The following is a 19,300-nucleotide window of genomic DNA, read 5'->3' as shown; positions in this document are numbered from 1 at the left end:
TACGCACTGGCCTTTTGTATTTTTAAGCGAGTGTGGACCGTCCCGCATGCGTCATGAATGCCCCACACAGGCCTGGCCCAGGCACTCATTTACGTCAGGTTAGCAAACTGTAAACGTGGTCGAACGTGATTCTGTTAAAGGTTAAGGAACACAAATCGTATTTTCCCCTCTACCCTTACTCAACGCAGTCAGGCTTATCCACAGTCCAAGGGGTCGCACACACACACACACACACACACACACACACATGTGCCCAATGCAACGTGGGATGCATCTACGCACAACCTATCTATATATTTTTTCATTAAAACTACATACATATTTTAGGTGCCAGTGGTCAATTGACCTAACCGCGACCCAACCACAGAGTGCTTGCCTGTGCGCTGTCTCACGTCCCCCTTCCCACCGTGTGTTCCTCCCCAGCTTCGACGAGGCGGCGTGCGTGTTCACCATCGGCTGGGAGACGCGGGCCGCCTGCGTGGTGAAGCAGCGGGAGGTGGAGATGGTCAACGGGACCATCAGGGTCCCCGACACGGGCACCCAGCTCAGCCTCGGGGTGCTCTACTTCAGGTAACACACACACACACACACACACACACACACACACACACACACACACACACACACACACACACACACACACACACACACACACACACACACACACACACACACACACACACACACACAGATGTACATACACTCACATTCACATTGACAGCACACACGGACAAAGACACAAACGTGTACACATTCAAATCAAATACGTACAAACAGACACGTGTACGTATTCATGACACACACACACACACACACACACACACACACACACACACACACAGGCTGTGTCTCAATTCAGGCGATGCATCCTTCGAAGGGTGCATTCGAAGGGCGATTGCGTCACCGCGACGCGTCAAGGCTGTCCCATATCGAAGGCTCCTTCAAATGAGGCAGACAAATGCAGCCTTCTTTTACCAGATTTGAAGGATACACCACATGTATCCTTCACGGCCCAACGTATCCCATGATTCATTGCGCGTTGGATTTCTTTCAGCAATGCCGTCAGAGAGAGCGGAAGCGGCAGTTGCAGCAAATTACATATTCGATGACAAAACTATTAAAATAAAGTTGGGACTATTTTAAATTTGTAACTTTATTGTCAAAGTTCAATTTCATTAGCACGAGCCATATAATATTAAACTAATTAACGTTATATTTTATATTATTATTAGTATATAACCGAATCTGAATCAGAATCAGAAAACTTTATTGATCCCGGGGGGAAATTGTTTCGTTCCAGGTGCTCCGTGCAAATAGAAATTACAAGCATAGAAGATAAGATTATAAAAAATAGAAAATTCTAAATAAAATAAAATAAGAAAGTAGGAAGTGGACATCTAAGTGAAAGTGGACATCCCTTAAATAGTGGTTTACATAAAACTGCTCCATTTCTCCTCCGCCGTCCGGTTTGAACCGAAGCTGTCGGGGTTGCTAGGTGACAGGAGCGGCGCGTCATTCACGCAAGGTACAGGGTGTTAACGGCTTGTTACGCAAACTTGATATGCTTCGTAGGGCAGACCGTCTCATTTAAAAACGTTTGTTCGGCCTTCGGTCCGGCCTTCACGGTCTATGAAGGCCACACCTTCATAGACCGCGTCCTGCGAAGGATGCGTCCCCTGAATTGAGACACAGCCACACACGCACGCACGCACACGAGCGCGCGCGCACAGATATACAAACACAGACACACAGAACAGTCCATTAATCCGTCTCTGAATTTTACAGTATAAACTTCTCTGTTAACACCGGTGGGCCTGGGGGATAAAGTGTTCCTAGTCATTTTAGTACTGCGCTGTGATTGGCAGATGCCAAGCCAAAACCCGCTGTGCACTACAACAAACCCTGAACATCCCATGTCTCTGTCGCTGTCTCTCTCTGTCGCTGTCTCTCTCTGTCTCTCTCTCTCTCTCTGTCTCTGTCTGTCTCTGTCTGTCTCTGTCTCTGTCTCTGTCTCTCTCTGTCTGTGTCTCTGTCTCTCTCTCTGTGTCTCTGTCTCTCTCTGTCTCTCTCTCTGTGTCTCTCTCTGTCTCTGTCTCTCTCTGTCTCTCTCTGTCTGTGTCTCTGTCTCTCTCTGTGTCTCTCTCTCTCTCTCTCTCTCTCTCTCTCTCTCTCTCTCTGTCTCTGTCTCTGTCTCTGTCTCTGTCTGTGTCTCTGTCTCTCTCTCTGTGTCTCTGTCTCTCTCTGTCTGTGTCTCTGTCTCTCTCTCTGTGTCTCTGTCTCTCTCTGTGTCTCTCTCTCTCTCTCTCTCTCTCTCTCTCTCTCTCTCTCTCTCTCTCTCTCTGTGTCTCTCTCTCTCTCTGTGTCTCTCTCTCTCTCTCTCTCTGTGTCTCTCTCTCTCTCTCTGTGTCTCTCTCTCTCTCTCTGTGTGTCTCTCTCTCTCTCTCTGTGTCTCTCTCTCTCTCTCTGTGTCTCTCTGGCCATCCCCTCAGTGCCCACCAGGCGTCGGGGGACAAACGGCCCAACGGTGACAGCTACGTCTACCAGATCCAGCTGTCGGGCATCACCAACAGCTCTCTGAGCAGCTGCAACGGCGCCAACATCTGCCAGGTGCAGTTGAACGGCAACTACCACCGCAAGATCGGCTCGTCCAGCAAGGCCAAGTACTTCATCAAAGGTACGGCGCCCTCGAGGTTATTCCTTCTCAATGCAACACACAAATAAAGACGTGTTCGATGTGTTGGGAACTCTCTCAGGGTTAAACTGTCTGGGGAAAAGACGGTGTAGATCACAGCCTAGGCCGTGTCTTTAGGTAGCCCAAGTTGAAAAAGTAAGTAAGAAAAAACGTCTGCAGGCTTTGTGTAAGGCAAGGCAGAGCAAGGCAACTTTATTTATATAGCCCTTTTCAGACAAGAGGCAGACTCAGTGCTTGACATAGAAACATTGTCATAAAATGGATAGTAAAAGTAAAAAGTAAAAGAAAAGAAAGGCAGTTAAAAGTGTATTGTAGAAAGTGCACATAAAAATGAAGTAATAAAATACTTACGTAAGAGTAAATAAAGGCAAAGTAATAAAATGAAAGTGCAACGAATTTAAGATTTAGCAGAAAGCTAATGCAAATATATGTAGGTCGCTATGACACGACCCTGGGGGTGTAGCAGCAGAAGGCAGGTCACAGAGGAACAAGTGCACTGTGGATCATGACTATGGTCACGCAAAGATCCCTCCTCCACAACGAAGCACCCCTGTATGACCGTGACCCCCATCCCCCACTCACCCCTCTGCTCACCCCCGACCCCCCCCAGGGGCCAACCTGGACGTGATGGTGCCCTCGGAGTCGGTGTGCGGCCGGGAGAAGACCAAGAAGGCCTCGTCCACCATCATGTTCCACTGCAGCCCCACGGCGGGCGTGGGCATCCCCGAGTTCATGCTGGAGACGGACAGCTGCCAGTACCTCTTCGTCTGGCACACCACCGCCGTCTGCGACCTCATGTGAGTGCAGGCGCTCCATTTCTGTGACGCAGACAGATGCAACCACATCATGTAAACAAACCGGGCTCTCACGAGGAAAGCTGGAGGTTGTATTGATGTTAAATGTTACATTTCCTTGTTCAAGGTTTTTTTTAATTCATTTTGAATGTTAAATATGCTATGTTAAATCCCAAATAAATTGTTGACAATTCTAAACGAAAGCCGGAGTCTCCATCATTAAATGTATTTCGTTTTCGCGGTTATTCAGCTTCTTCTAAAAAATAATAAAAATTGTCTAATGTTCCTATTGTAAAAAGCACAAAAGTGTGTTATGAACAACTTGAACCACTGTACCGATAATGAACCGAAGCATGACCTCAAAACCGAGGTACGTACCGAACCGAGATTTTTGTGTACCGTTACACCCCTAGTCCCTATTGCTGCCTTAATGGACGGCTAGCACCATCAATTTCACTAACCCTAGCCCACCTACTGATGTGGTTTAACAGATCCGCTCACTAATGCGTCTTGGCTACATTCACACACAGGTTTTAATACGTTTTGAGCTTTAAAATCCGACCAACGGCATGTTGATTGTGGACGGGGATGTTAAGCCGCCTGCTGTGTGTGGTTCCCACCGTCGCCGTCTGAACCCCTTTCTCCCCCGCCGGTGTGCAGCTCTGCCGACCGGGCGGAGGCGACCACCCAGGACGTGGACCCGGCGCTCGGCCTCTCGGGGCGGAGCCAGGCCATGGGGGCGGTCCTCTGCGTCCTGCTGGCGGTGCTGGTGGCGTGTCTGCTAGGCCTGCTGCTCTACAAGAGGGAGAGGAGGTAGGGGCCAGCCACACCCAGCCACACCCGCGGCCCCCCGCCTTGTGTCGTTGTTTTCATGGGTTTCTGTTTGTTCCTGCTGTCCAGGGCACTGGTGATCCAGAAGGTGGCGGCATGCTGCCGGAGAGGGAACCAGGTGTCCTATAAATACTCCAAGGTAGGAGTCCATGAGGGGGGTGAAGAACGGATCATCAGTTGATTAGGACTGAGATTAGGTTGATCCAGCCAACCAGCCAACCAGACATGTTATTCCTTGGTACTTCCGGCTGAAAGTGTTATTCTATTTGAACAATTTGCACAACACAAAAAAAAAAAAGATCTATCGATATATATGGTACTATATGGTACTTTAATAATATTGTACTTTATTAATCCCAGAAGGGAATTGCAGGCGTCTCAGCAGATAGAACAGGACAGTAGTATAAATCCAAAAGGGAGAATCATTTATTAGTAAGAGTAAAATAAATCTCAGTGTGTATCCACAATAAGAGAGTCAATGCAGACAACTGCAGAGTTAAAACGCTGACCGTCCCCCCTCCTACCCCCCCCCCTCCCCTCCCCCAGGTGGACATGGACGACCAGGGCGGCCAGGACGAGATGGAGTGGCTCATGGAGGAGCAGGACCCCCCGCCCACCTCCTCCGACCCCGCCTCCTCGTCCCGCCACGGCGCCGGCAGAGGCGGAGCCAACGGCCACATCACCGCCAAGCCGGTGAACGGCCTGCGCTCGCTGGCCTTCGGCGGGGGCGGGGCCGGCGGCGCGGAGGAGCTGGACGACGACGACAGCGAGGACGAGGTGCTGAGCGTGCCCGGCGTGCGCGTCTTCAAGGCCCCGCCCCCCAGCAGCGCGCCCCTCTCCGCCGCGCTGCGCAGCGTCTTCATGCAGGTGAGGTCCGGGGCGCCGCCGGCCCTCTAAGAACGGTGACTGGGTTTAAAGAGGGCTGGGGGGTCAGAGGAAGGAGCTGGAGGGAGGGAGGGGGAGGGAGAGAGAGGGGGTTAGGGCGGGAGGGAGGGAGGGAGGGAGAGCAGAAGAGGGCAAGAGTTTGAAACTAAATAAGGCAAACATCTCCTCCCTTTCTGCCCCCTCCCTTCCTTTCTGCCCCCTCCCTTCCTTTCTGCCCCCTCCCTTCCTTTCTGCCCCTACTTTTTTTGCCCCCTCCCTTTCTAACCCCTCCCTTCCTTTCTGCTCCCTCCCTTTCTGCCCCCACCCTTACTGCCCCCTCCATCCCTGCGTTTCTGCGTTGCCATCGAGAAGTGTGGCATTTTGCACACCTGCGATTTGCAGGAAAGATGGATCCCCTGAACCAATCAGGAAAGAGTTGCCCTGATTGGTCAGAAATGGACAGGAGTGGTCAAAACATGTAAATGGTCTCATACAGAGGCAGGAGCAGGCAACTCGAAACACATTTTCATTCCCTCATAGCTGACGGATGACTGCTGTTTTTAACAAATTGATATCAAATAATAGCTCTTAAATCGTACTTACAGCACCTTTTTTGTTCTAGTTTTGTTTAAAAAGAGCATTCGCTAGTCGCTGTTACCTTAATAACAGTGGCCTGTATACGTTGACAATGTATTGATATGTTACCTAGCTCGCTTGCAGAAAAATCAGATTTCTAATGTCTGATAAAAGCATCTGATACTTTCCACTGCTGGAAAAAGTGAGCTGGTACAGAGGGACAGGATAGTCTCATAGTGAGGGTGTTTGACCCCCAGCCGAAAAGTTCTGGGTTCGAGCCCCGGGTGTCCAAGACTCCAAACCCTTAGCTATAAGCTCGCTAGAGACAGACTTTCAACGCCAAACGGCTCCTGAAATAGCTGCCTCCGTGAGTCACTTTCCCAGGCACCGGTCAAAGTCATTTAAAACGGTTCTTAAGGCTCAATGGGACCAAGATGCCCCTCTCCTAGAACGGACCTGGTGGTCACTAGCGCTCATCTTCTCATGCAGTTCCTTGTGTGTCTCCAGGAGGAAAGCGACGAGGACCTGGTCGGTCTGCTGGACGATTCTGACGGGAAGAGGGACTCCAGAGGGTCCAGCTCATCACGGGCCTACCACCCCGGCCCCCCCGCCCCCGTAGATCTCAACCCGGTGCAGGGCCGGAGGCAGGACGACGACGACGACGACGACAGCGACGAGGACCTCTTGAGGGTGTGAGGTCACTTCCTCCCCGCAACCACCACCAACGCCGCCGCCGTCGTCCAATCAGAACTCACTCCTCCGCTGTGCAGTTTTTCCCGGCTCTGTTTTCTTGTTCCTCTCGATGGAGAGAACGACGGTGAGGTGGAATAGGACTGTGTCTCTACCCCCCCCCCCCCAAGCCATAACCAAAGATAATGCTGCGCGTTGTCATGGTCCCCCCCCCCCCCCCCCCCCCCCCCCTACCAAGGTTGGACCATTGACTGCCAACCGTGGGTATTAGCGGGTGGTGTGTGTTCGTTCTTTAAAAAGGGAATCGGGATTCACTGGACGGACACTGTTGCCGTTTACAAAGAATTCACAAACAGCAGTTTGCTCTCTCACTCTCTCTCCCCCACCCAGCCACCCACCCTCTCTGCGGCCCCCTGCCCCCCCCCACCCCACCCTTCCCTTTTGCGCTTTGATCAATGCATCTGGTTCATGGAAAGAATAATTCAAATTTTCACGGCCCTCTTTAATTGGAATGACGTTAATGGAATTGTAATGATTTTTTTTTTTTATATATATAAATGTATGTTGTTTCTGGTCCCGTGTCGGTGAATTGTTCAGAACTGTTTTGAATTTATTTAATTGTATTTGAGTTGTTGTTTTTTTTTAGCCCTATGTTCTGGGAGAATTTGGAGGTTTTGTTAAGTGTGCAATGATGAGACATGGCCTTAAGTATGAATGGACGGGAGCAGACGTTTCCAAGATGGCGTAGAGAGACCTTCATATCAGTTTGTTTGTGACGTTTATTTTTTTATTTTTGTCTTTTTCCCCCCATTCGATGTCCGCGGCCTCCCTACACCAAAGCCATAGTGGTGAGTGCAACGTTGGGTCCGGCATTTGCACAAACGCTTGCATTTTCCATCACGGCCCGGTCGACGTATCTGCCTGCACCTCTGTGTGTGTGTGTGTGTGTGTCTGTGTGTGTATACTGAGTATTATTCATATCCTATCCCCCACTGAGCTTACTTTAAGTAATGCCAAATGCATGTAATTTCCCGTGAAGTCAGAACGGTCCAGAAATGTGTTATGAGAGTGCCACGAATGTATGGACGTGCTCTCGCTTTCAGTTCGACGTCTTTCATTTTTTCGGCCATTTTGAGGAATCCATTTTGCAGAGCGCATCGATCTCCTTCTTTGCGATTGGTGCCCCGAATTGAACATGCTGTTTGGGGTATTAATTAATTGAATGTAAGCATTTAGCGAACGTCTCTGAACGGTACCGATTGTACACCCTTTTTGCCTCTTTTGTGTGTGTGTGTGTGTGTGTGTGTGTGTGTGTGTGTGTGTGTGTGTGTGTGTGTGTGTGTGTGTGTGTGTGTGTGTGTGTGTGTGTGTGTGTGTGTGTGTGTGTGTGTGTCAGAGAAAGAGAAAGAGTGTGTGTGTCAGCCTACACAGTATAAACAATCAGCCAAGAGTGTTTATGTCAATGAAACAAATGTGGTATGGTCTGTTTTGGGTGTTTTGCGTGGGTGTGTTGAAGTTGTCATCATTCAAGGCACGAGGGGGACAGAGAGGATGATTCAGCAATTGAGGTATTCAGGGACAAAAGTGCAGGTGAAACACCTTCATACAACCTTATCGATGAAGATGCCTTGAACATTTTCACAGTCCTGTCGTGCACCACCTACTCACCACCTGTAATAAACCATTTAACTGACACACAACGCTACCACATGGTTGTTTAAATTCAAGCTCGTATATGAATCGGCCAACCGTCGCTCCCGTCCCATATGAAGAACATATGGTGAAGCTTTCAGGGTATTTTTAGATCTTTGTATGTGAGGTTTGCTTAAAAATAAAAAGTAAACGATACCGTCTTCTTTATTAAGAGAAGGCTTCTTTACAAGCTCACCGTTGTGACTCTGGTGTAGAGATGAGTCAGGGTACATTGAACAAAAGGTCCAGTGGAGGGCTTTGTTTGTTGCCATGATTTGAGGCGTTGGGGTAGCTTGGAAGATATCACTTTTGCCATGGTGTTGCTTAATTTATCATCTGATCCTACATGTATTTATTATTTAAGGATGGGGCCGATACCAGGTCAACTGTAGCATCCTTAAGATGGGCCGATGACGTAAGGGGGTAGTGTTGAGTCGCGTGTGTGTGTATGTGTCTGTGAGAATAGATGAAGCCTTGTTCACATATTAAGTTTTGTGTGTGTGACCAGAATCTTATTACAGGTTCACCAACTAGTTCAATTCGAATAATCATTATACTCGAGCAAATGATTTTCATGTTCAAGTATGCAGCACGCAACAAGTATACAAAACTTTTTTTTTTTGTCAAATCAATACAGAAGATGTAGATTCTTGTGCTTTTTAAAGTATGGATATTTCATTAATTGACTCAAGCCTTGCCTTTGTCTCAAAATCCTACAATAAAAAAAAAGCATGATTTGGGAAACTGTTGATCCTTTCATCTTATCCAAGATCAAGTCAAGACAGTCCAAGATCAGGTTCTTATAATACTAAATCGAGGGTAGGCGGCAAGTTTTGAAGGTATCAAATTGTAAAAATCCCTGCCCTCCCTAATGGTCTGCTTCCAAAGCCACTCCCACAAGACCCCCGAATAGCTCGCTAGCTTCAGTAATGGGTCCGGTTAACCTTGTGGAAGACTACGGTCATGCACAGTCATGCACAGCCAGGGTACGGGCTGGGGGCCTGCTGGTACTGGCTAGGTACTGCATGTTGGTGGACTGACAGTTAGGCAAATCTTTTAATTCGGGCCAAATTTAATTATTGGAAGGGCCTGTCACTGGACTGTGACAGCCACAGATACCAGATCTTTTCTTTATTTTTATCAGATGAAATCATTTATTGTTTGCGGTCGGGCTGTAAAGAAACTTTCAACTAATTTGAAAAATAATGCTTTTAAAATATATTGCCTACTCTAAGTTAAAGAATAGTTTTGGATCACAACAACATGAGATGCTTACACAACCAACAGCTGTGGGGTAATGTCTGATGGAACGAAATGTCCAAAGCACACATAACTAAAGGGGAACTAAGGTTGGGTAAATCAAAACCTTGGATAAATACACACTCACAGTATGGAGACGGTAACCAAAACGCTGTCCAGCAATAACGATTCTTTCATTTCATTTTAGTCCCCAAAAAAATTCATAAAGGTCTAGCTTACATTTCTTAACCATTTCATCATGAATGAGAGCATTTGGCCCGTGGTTCCTAAAAGGTTTCGATAAAATATCAACAATGGGGTTCACGGGGGGGTAGTTGTCCCACCATAGGTGAGCATGGTACAGCATGGTCTGGCCTAGTCTGTCGAGGCCACACTCCTTGAGCTGCCGTCCGTTATGTCTTCTGTGTTTAACTAAGATTTGCCTGTTCTGTTTTTGTCTTTTTTCGTATTTAAGAGATGTTAATGTATAAAGTTGCATTATTTGAATAAATAATATCCGCTGTTTATGTCGTGGGTATTCTTTCACACTTTGAACCGATTGTCCGTGTATCGCCCGTCATCTTTTCATCATAGTTCATCTCAAAGCTGCCCAGGCTTATATAATACCCCCCCTGAGCCGACCCCATCCCAGAATCTATATATATATATATATATATAAATGCATATAAAAAGCTGCTAGGTTAATTTGCAGACTTTAATCCCGGACTGCCCTTGACCCGTTACTTATTGACAGTGACGCGCTCGATAGCCATGTTTCTGACGGGTGCCAATCCGACTGGTACAAAGGTGTCCGCCGTGACGTCCGTGCAGCTCGGGGCCAAACGTGTTTTCACACTTCATCGCTCAACCCTGCACTATGGGGAGCCATTATCCGGCCCATTTGAAGGAAAGGTCAACTAACGTCTGACTAATGTGAATGTCTATGGGGACTGAGGGGCATTCACACGTGACACATTTACACCATTTGCAGATCCAGAGATGAATCCCGATTAACTTAGCGTGAAGTAAATTGGAGCCTAAAAAGTTGTTAACCTCTGGCTCACATCATCCTGAGAGGAAGAGATGGGGAGGCACGATGACGTCCACAAGGGAGAAAGGTGCCCCCTGTGGTCTACTCTCTCGCTGCTTGCACTAACTTAAAGGTTAAAGTTAACTAGTTAACTGGCTCTACAGTTAGAGTCAAACACTGCCTGCTTCATGAATGTATTCCACAATCAATCAATGGTTGTCAATTGTTTGAATGCATGCTTATTGTCTATAGATAGTCATTGTGCTCGTGTATGTCATATATTTCTTTGATTATACAGGGCTCATCTCATAGGCACATGTGGTTTATTATGTCTGTTTTTTAATCAGTTTAATTCATAAGGTGACAAGTTCATTTCAATCACAGTATTTTGTTGCCCTGAATTTGATCATACTGTAATGTTTCAGATGTAACCACTTAACACTGTGATATACTGAGAACTCAGGGAAGGGTGACAAGTGCATGTTTAGTTAATGGGGAACTTGGATGGGGGAAACCGAGGTGACAAAGTTCTGGGCCAAAGTTCTGGAGTGTTGTGATTGGTCAGTGCATGTTGGGGGTAGCCACACTGCGTGGGAATATAACCTGAAGCCTGAGGCCAGATCAGAAGTTCTTTGCAAACTAGCTCTGGTTTTGTTATTACTTTTGTGCAAGTGACAGTAACGTCTTTATCTTTCAAGCCTTGTCCTTCCCGACCTCTCGTGTTTAAAGTGTTGAAGTCTGGGTGATCGTCCACCACGCGGTCAAGCAAAGAGGTCAGCCCTGGGCCCGACCTTTGCCCCCGTCTGGCCCCGTTTTAAAGAGCCCTAGCGAAGGGTTGGCATCCACGCTGGAGGACTTGGCATTTGCACACTCGAGTTGAGACACTGGCGAGGCAGCCAAGACTCTTACAGTGTCAACAGATTACTTTCAGAGGACACAGCATACCAAGTGGGTCCTCCAGCACACCGGAGAACGCCATTCAGGGAACCATAGGCTGTTAGCCACCAGCAATGACAACGTTCGACGACATCTTGGAGGAGGCGGGGAAATTCGGCCGATGCCAGAAGCGCATCTTCGGCCTGCTGTGCATGGTTTCCATGCCCTGGGCCGGAGTCTATGTGGGCATCGTTTTCCAGGGCTTCACCCCGGAGCACTGGTGCCGTGACCCGGACGTGGCGGCCCTGAGCAAGAGCTGCGGCTGGAGCCCGTTGGAGACGCGGCGGCTGGCCGTGCCACTGGAGAACCGCTCGGGGGAGACGGTGCGCAGCACATGCCAGCGCTACGATGTGGACTGGAACGCCACGGGGCTGGCCTGCGATCGGACGGAGGTGGACCTGAGCAAGGCCCCCCTGGCGTCGTGTAAGCACGGATGGGAGTACGACTATGAGGGCCGGCAGTCCTTTGTGACAGAGGTATGGGATTTTAGATTTTTTTAAATGAATTAAACCCAAGTATATAGATATTCGGGGAGATTTTTCAATCCACAGCAATGTTTTGAATTTTCATTGCATATTTTTCATTTGGAGTCAAATGTTTTTCATATTCAGCCAACGTGTTTAACTTTAATGTCAAAGTTATTTTTGTTTAAAGTGGAATCTTGCATCACGAAGAGTTTGAACATTTTGACTTTTAAATCATGACTAGAAGTCACAAATAGCGCTTATCCTTAGAACTTAAATGTTCTTAATGCTACCCAAGCTATTTTATTTTCTTTAAAAAGTAAGGTTAAAAAGATAAACGCATTGGATTGTGTGCATTAATGTTTTGTGTTTTGTTTTGTGATTGTCATGAATTGTGTTTTCATGTGTGTTCCCAGTTTGACCTGGTGTGCGCCGACAGCTGGCTGGTGGACATGTACCAGGCCACCCTCAACGTGGGCTTCCTGGTGGGCAGCATCGCCACTGGCTACCTGGCCGACAGGTGGGGCCATGATTGGTTAATGAGTGGATGATGAAGACCGCCTCCGTAGCTCATCGGGAGAAATGTGTTTGTGAACGTGCAAAGTAAAAAAAAAGCCAAATGAAATGGTTTGGGATTAATTAGGGCTCTGTAGCATAGGAAAGCTCTATCAACACTGTCGACAGGCAAGACAATTTCCCTGAACCAATCAGGTAAGAGATGCCCTGATAGGTCAGAAATTACCCAGGAGCCTATTTTAAATCCAAATGGTACAAAGGCCAGGGCAGTCAACTTCGAAATAGAAATGCTCACAGAGCATCTCTCTTACTAATTTCTTACAAATGTCATTCAAATAAAGGCTCTTAAATCGTACTTACACCTTTAAGCATGCAGATCAGATTGTATACTTTACTAAGTTATTCTTCCTTATATTCGTCCATGCTCACATTTACTGCTTTGCTGCTAATAAGATGGAGTCCAGAAACCATGGATCTTGCACTGTGAATTGTACATATATAACTCTGAGGTATAACTCTGAGCATCCCCCTCATGTCTAGGTTCGGCAGGAAGATCAGTTTTCTGATGTCCAACGTGTTGAACGGCATCATGGGCATCCTGGTTGCCGTGGCGCCCAACTACGTGTCTCTGCTGGTGTTCAGAGCGCTCTACGGCTTCGGCATCAAAGGAGGATGGGTGGTGGGATATGTGCTCAGTAAGCTCATTTGATTTTCTTCAAAATGGAGGCCCTTCTCTATTAAGAAACCCTATTCATGGAGACTCAGTGTTGACTCTGCATGACTTTGTCATTGTTCATTGAGGAAAGGAGACTGATTTGTCTTGTCGAGGGGTAGTTTGAGTTTCTAGGTGTGTTTTTGTCATCTGTTGAGCAGATGTTCTCAAGAATGCAAACATATACGTCTTCTTAATTTCTTTCTTCTGGTTATTTTTATTCTTTTTATTTTTCTTGTTTTTCTTCAACCTTTTCTCATCATTACTAATATTGTTGCTCCTCCTCCTCCTCCTCCTCCCTCTCATCCTGCTCCTCCTCCTCCCTCTCATCCCTCTCCTCCTCCTCCCTCTCCTCCTCCTCCTCCTCCCTCTCATCCCTCTCCTCCTCCTCCCTCTCCTCCTCCTCCTGCTCCTCCTCCTCCCTCTCCTCCTCCTCCTCCCTCTCCTCCTCCTCCTCCTCCTCCTCCTCCTCCTCCTCCTCCTCCTCCTCCTCCTCCCTCTCCTCCTCCCTCTCCTCCTCCTCCTCCTCCCTCTCCTCCTCCTCCCCCCTCTCCTCCTCCTCCTCCTCCTCCTGTGTGTGCAGTCACAGAGCTGGTGGGTGTGGAGTACAGGAGGACCGTGGGGGTGCTCTACCAGATGTTCTTCAGCGTGGGCATCATGCTGCTCCCCCTGCTGGCCTACTACATCACAGACTGGCGCTGGCTGCAGGTGGTCATCACCGTGCCCTACATCCTCTTCCTCTCCTACTACTGGTGAGGGAGCTCATATTCTTCATCGTCTTCATCATCATCATCATCATCATCAGCTTAATACTAATCATAGATAATGATGCTCATATTCATCTCATCACAATCATAATAATCAAAATCACATCCACAATCCTGATCATTATCATCATCATAATCATCATCATCATCGTCGTGGTCATCAGCACCATCATTGTCATAAATAATGATGCTTATTAAAATCATCATACTCATAATAGTCATCATCATAATCATGACATACATATTACGTTTTAACTAGCAAAGATACAACCAATGAATTATACGGACACTTCTCGGCGTGTACCCTGTCCACAGCCCACCTAAAATATGGTATTTTGGAACTCACCCATAGCCCTTGTGTTTTAAAACACCAATTCATGGTTACTTCGGAACATATGTAGCAATAACCATGATTTACAATATTGGTGAATCACCAAACCAACCTAGGGGGTTGGCAATCACTGCTTTAATGCTCCCAGCGACCTGATGGTAAAAGGTGAACTCTCCCTCCTCCAGGTTCATCCCAGAGTCTCCCAGGTGGCTCCTCTCTCAGAACGACTCTGCCAAAGCGGTGGAGATCACCGAGGCCATTGCCAAGGAGAATGGGAAGACTCTCTCCAAGAAGATAGAGGTAGGCCTGCTGCACTCTTAAGCCTCCAGTTCACATCCCAACGGGCTGCAGAGGAACCTGCAGTCTTAGGGACGGGCTGGAGTGGGGCAACTGTCAAACTGTCAAACAACCCTCAATCTCTGAGAGATCTCTCAAATTCAACTGAGAGCTACTCTCAAACCTTGAGAGCAACTCTCTAACTCTGAGAGCGACTCACAAAGCTGAGTTGAAGAGCGAGTCTGTAGCACTAGCTCCCCCAGACCCTTTCTGGTGGAACGACCACTGCTGGGGGATGGAAAACAGGTCGCACATTGCGCCACTTGTAATATGAATACATGGCAGGAAAGACGGCACGATAACCAGTCTGTAACAATCATAATAATTAAAATGTAAGGAGAAGGGAAATCAATAATAACTTGTTTTCAGTCTGAGAGCTTGGAAACGGGGGGAGATTTTCAAATTTGTTTTCAGGAAGGGCAGAAATATGCATATTAACATGCAGTAATAACCATTCCCTGTGTCCTGTCATTTCTATAAAGATGTTGAACATAAGCTCTTTTAAAATAAGGGCCATTCCTCATAGTCTGGGCTTGATTTTGAACAGACCCTAAGAGACGATAACGCTGAAACGTCGAATCCCTCCTTCATGGACCTGGTCAGGACCCCCAGGATGCGGAAACACACCCTGATCCTCAGCTTCGTCTGGTGAGCTCTCAGGGGATCCACGTTTTCATTGTGTTCCTCACTGTTTTACTTTGTGCCGACGAGTCGGGACTCACGCCTGCTCTCATCGCCTGCTCCCATCCGCCCGAGTACACGGACAGAGCGCTTGTCGACAGCCAATCACCACCCGTTCTCTCCCCACATAAAGGTTCACCAGTGCCGTGGTGTACCAAGGCCTGATCATGAGACTGGGCATACTGGGAGGAAACGTCTACATCGACTTCCTCATCTCGGGCCTCGTGGAGTTCCCCGCCGCGTTCCTCATCCTCTTCACCATCGAGCGCATCGGGCGCCGCCTTCCCTTCGCCACCGCCAACATCGTGGCGGGGGCCGCGTGCTTCATCACCGCCATGTTACCCGACAGTAGGTCAACAGCGTGTTGGGGAGCGCTGAATACTGTGGGGCGATGGAAGGGGTTACATAGGCTCCAGTGTCCTTTGAAAAGGTCACTATTACGACAAATGTCTCAGTTTGTTTCAGTGCGTGGTCAAGTGAGGACATGTTCACTGTTTATTGGCTTCAGTTACTCTTCAGGATATAATTGCGATTATAATAAAAAAAAATTTTATGTATTTATTTATTATGCTTACTTTTGCATATGGAACGATTGCGGATGTAAATTGATGTAAACACTAGTACAAATATTGCATAAATGTGAGAGATCTTTCAACATTGGCTGCAGCGTCCTGCAGCCAGTGTTGGCAGATTGGATGGGAAATCTGTCCCAATCTGGCAACACTGACCCCAACCCCCGTTGCCACTCAATGTATTAATCTCTCTCTCCCTCGTCTCCCCTACACCCCAGGTCTGTTCTGGCTGAAGACGACGGTGGCCTGCATCGGCCGCCTGGGCATCACCATGTCCTTTGAGATGGTGGTGTTTGTGAACACAGAGCTCTACCCCACCTTCGTCAGGTAGGGCAGCCTGCATGATGGTACACATCTTACACACCTTGCATGTGTCCGTTAGAGCTTCTTGCTTAAAGAACGCCTTGCACCAATCTTTAGGTCATACAGACATTTTCCCCCAGTCTGCATACTGGGGGGTTCTGAGAGGTGGTTCTTCATGGATCAGTCTACTGGGGTCCCCACTACCAATATCAGACACGAATTGAGGGTTTCAATCATGTGATCTCCAAGTTCCATGAGAGATGTTCAAGCCTTGATACTTCTTGACCGAGAAAAAGAAACATGCAACCCGTTGTTTTTATTATCCACCAAAATGGCGGCTTGGAATGTGCGTGACATTTGAAAACTGCCCCTCCTGTATCACAGAGTTTGCATGTGTGTGTATGGGTGTATGTGCAGGAACTTTGGCGTGTCCGTGTGCTCTACGCTGTGCGACGTGGGTGGGATCGTGGCCCCCTTCATGCTCTACAGGCTGGCGGTGATCTGGCTGGAGCTGCCCCTCATCATCTTTGGTGGGTGGTCCGCCTCAAACAAAGCTTGGATCTTTCAGATTCTGAGAATTCAGGGGTTCAGGAGCCTATGCATTTTTAGGCCCAATCCCATTTCTACCCCTTACCCCTTCCCCTTACCCCTTCCCCTTACCCCTTCCCCTTACCCCTTCAAAACACGGGGGAGGGGTAAGGGGAAGGAGAAAGGGGTAGAAATGGGATTGGGCCTTAGAGCAATACTTGGCTCTTTAAGGGACGGCATTTGGCTGACCAACAAGGCAACTAATAGATTGTAATCGCAAAAATGTAATGAAATTGTGAGCAACATATTATAGGCTACGTCTTTCTAGGATAGAGGGCTAAGCTATGCATTTCATAGAACATGAAATCCTATAAAAAGGAATTTTGAAAATCATAATTTTTTTCCAGCCTCAATGTCATGTCTAATTCGCAATTTCCCTTTGAAGGTTAAGTGATAATTCTTATTTAGTTTTTATTGTAAATCATTTCAAGGAATTACATTTTGTATGGCTGCTACAGCCTCTTCCCACTTAGGTGTGTGTGTGTGTGTGTGTGTGTGTGTGTGTGTGTGTGTGTGTGTGTGTGTGTGTGTGTGTGTGTGTGTGTGTGTGTGTGTGTGTGTGTGTGTGTGTGTGTGTGTGTGTGTGTGTGTGTGTGTGCGGGCGAGCGTTTGTGTGTGCGTGTGTGTGTTGTAGTGTGTGTGTGTGTGTGTGTGCGAAATCTCATTTTTTGCACGAAAGCATTTCTTATCATGGACACACTGCCACACGGTCTTCCGTGAGTGAGTTTCACTGACCATCGTGGCAGCAGTAAGCCTGTATACACAACGTCTCTCTTCATAGCGCCCATACACAACAGGGTATGTGCCCGAATCACCCTGGTGCCCATTTAGAAAGGCATGACAATAATTTTGATTTCAAGATGTCGTACCGTTCCGCTGTCTAGATGTGCAGAAAATGCATGGCCCAGTGTTAAATTGATCACCGTGAAACTCCCCGCTGCACCAGCTGATAGTGTCGCCTCTCTGTCCGCAGGATCCCTGTCGTTCGTCGCCGGCGGCCTGGTGCTGCTGCTCCCCGAGACCAAGGGCATCCCGCTGCCCGACACCATCGACGACATCGAGTTCCCCGAACGGTGAGACACTAACCATGACTCTTCAAGTAACGTTTGAGTTGAACTAAAATGCAGGATTTATGCACTGTATTATCGGAGCAAACACCCTTTTTACCTTCCAACCATAGAGCCCAGGAGAATATTGAGCTGAAGAAGCAGCAACTCGACAACCTGTTGGCAACCAGCCCCTCCACAGATGTCAAAGACCCCGTCGCTGTTTGATGTCCGTTATTGTCAGGGTCAGGGTTTAGGTCGCCGACGTATTTATTGATGTAGCAGGGGACTGAGAGCTCTGTGTATTTATGTAAAAAAAACTTTCATTACACATGTTTTATTACTGTTATTAACTGTTTGTGTCACTCTCAGTCCAGGGGCTCTGGCTGTGTTCGATTTGGCCCTCTTGTTCTCTCATGCCCTAAATAAGGATAACTATATATTAGGCTACCCTATTTAGGGTATAATTATGCAGGGAATTCGGACACAGATGATGCGCCAGAGAGCCATCGAGGTGCCGTGTGTTGGTGGCAGAAACAAGCTGACACGTGCTAGAAGTCACCCTGGGACAGCTCATTAGTAAAATGACTGAATGGGCTGACCCATCTCTTCTTGATGAATCCGTCGACAAGGAAGACCGCTATACATCATGGGATGTATAGTGAGGAAAAAAGTGTGCATCTGTTGTACACTTTTTTGCGTTGCATTATGGGTTTTAAGTAGTGAACCCGAGTTGTGCACAACATCTAACCACAGAACAGTAGGGCTGAACGAATAATCGAATTCAAATCGAAATCGCGATGTAATAGAACGCGGTATGCAAATCGCAAAGGCTGCGATTAAAAAGAAAAAAGAAAAAAAAAGTGATTTGCTACCGTAACTGACTGGAAATCAGTACAATTCATTTATTTTTATTTTTATTTTACAATTCAATGGTTAAATAAAGAAGTTTATAATATAAATTAATCTCAACACATCGGCCTGGCCTAGAGGAAAGAGCAGATTTTATGTTGACTGCTTCCAATGTTGTGTTGGTCGTTCTAAAGAATGATGATTTATTTCATTTTTAGTGAATAATAAACAACATAAGGAACTTAATAAATTATAAAAATCGCACATTAAATCGCAATCGCAATAGCCCGATATAGGGCACCGGTGGACCAAGCCTCTTTTCATGTGTGGTTCCCTGATGGAGGAACAACCTAGCTCCATGCAGTCCTCAGAACTGCTCCTTATATCTTAAAGAAATCTTCAGAAGCCCCTCCTCTTCAGGAATCATCTCATAAACGGATGTGTGACCCTGGTTGTTAAGAGCTGTTAGGTTTTAGCTCCTGTTTTTTTTTAGATGTACTATCTTTTATGTCTCTGAGATGCCATGATAATTAAAAAGTTCAAAATTAACTAACCATGTCGTTCTGATGCTACTTTTGGGGTTTTGGTTTCCACGCCAACATAATCGATATATATATACACACTTCTATACATATATATATATATACACACATGTATATTTATATATAGTGCAGATAAAGCCACAGCTGATGATAATATATGTAGGCCTACTACCAAAATAGAGAGCGATATCCATTAGGAAATGGACCATATCTGGTTGATTCCCAGCCACACATAACATTTTATCT

General features: G+C 47.1%; 2 protein-coding genes across 2 annotated transcripts in view; both read left to right on the top strand.

The window, feature by feature from the left end:
• Window positions 1–6,628, top strand: part of igf2r (insulin-like growth factor 2 receptor) — a 42,217-nt gene extending 35,589 nt beyond the window's left edge. Inside the window, exons 45-51 of the mRNA XM_030345044.1 lie at window positions 424–570; window positions 2,490–2,674; window positions 3,303–3,489; window positions 4,147–4,299; window positions 4,387–4,456; window positions 4,864–5,184; window positions 6,265–6,628. Coding sequence (XP_030200904.1) covers window positions 424–570; window positions 2,490–2,674; window positions 3,303–3,489; window positions 4,147–4,299; window positions 4,387–4,456; window positions 4,864–5,184; window positions 6,265–6,453 — 1,252 coding nt within the window. The 3' untranslated portion in view covers window positions 6,454–6,628. The remainder of the gene's footprint in view (window positions 1–423; window positions 571–2,489; window positions 2,675–3,302; window positions 3,490–4,146; window positions 4,300–4,386; window positions 4,457–4,863; window positions 5,185–6,264) is intronic.
• Window positions 6,629–11,027: 4,399 nt separating this feature from the next.
• Window positions 11,028–19,065, top strand: slc22a2 (solute carrier family 22 member 2). Its single transcript, XM_030345046.1, has 11 exons — window positions 11,028–11,820; window positions 12,225–12,328; window positions 12,865–13,019; window positions 13,620–13,788; window positions 14,320–14,434; window positions 15,018–15,118; window positions 15,285–15,499; window positions 15,942–16,050; window positions 16,444–16,556; window positions 17,588–17,687; window positions 17,795–19,065. The coding sequence occupies exons 1-11, from the start codon at window positions 11,419–11,421 to the stop codon at window positions 17,886–17,888; spliced, it is 1,677 nt and encodes a 558-aa protein (XP_030200906.1). The 5' UTR covers window positions 11,028–11,418; the 3' UTR covers window positions 17,889–19,065.
• Window positions 19,066–19,300: the final 235 nt, after the last annotated feature.

Source organism: Gadus morhua, chromosome 21 (assembly GCF_902167405.1).
Source record: "Gadus morhua chromosome 21, gadMor3.0, whole genome shotgun sequence".
Classification (NCBI taxonomy): Eukaryota; Metazoa; Chordata; class Actinopteri; order Gadiformes; family Gadidae; genus Gadus; species Gadus morhua.
Note: the sequence above shows the minus strand (reverse complement) of the source record. Positions and strands in the feature narration are given on the sequence as shown.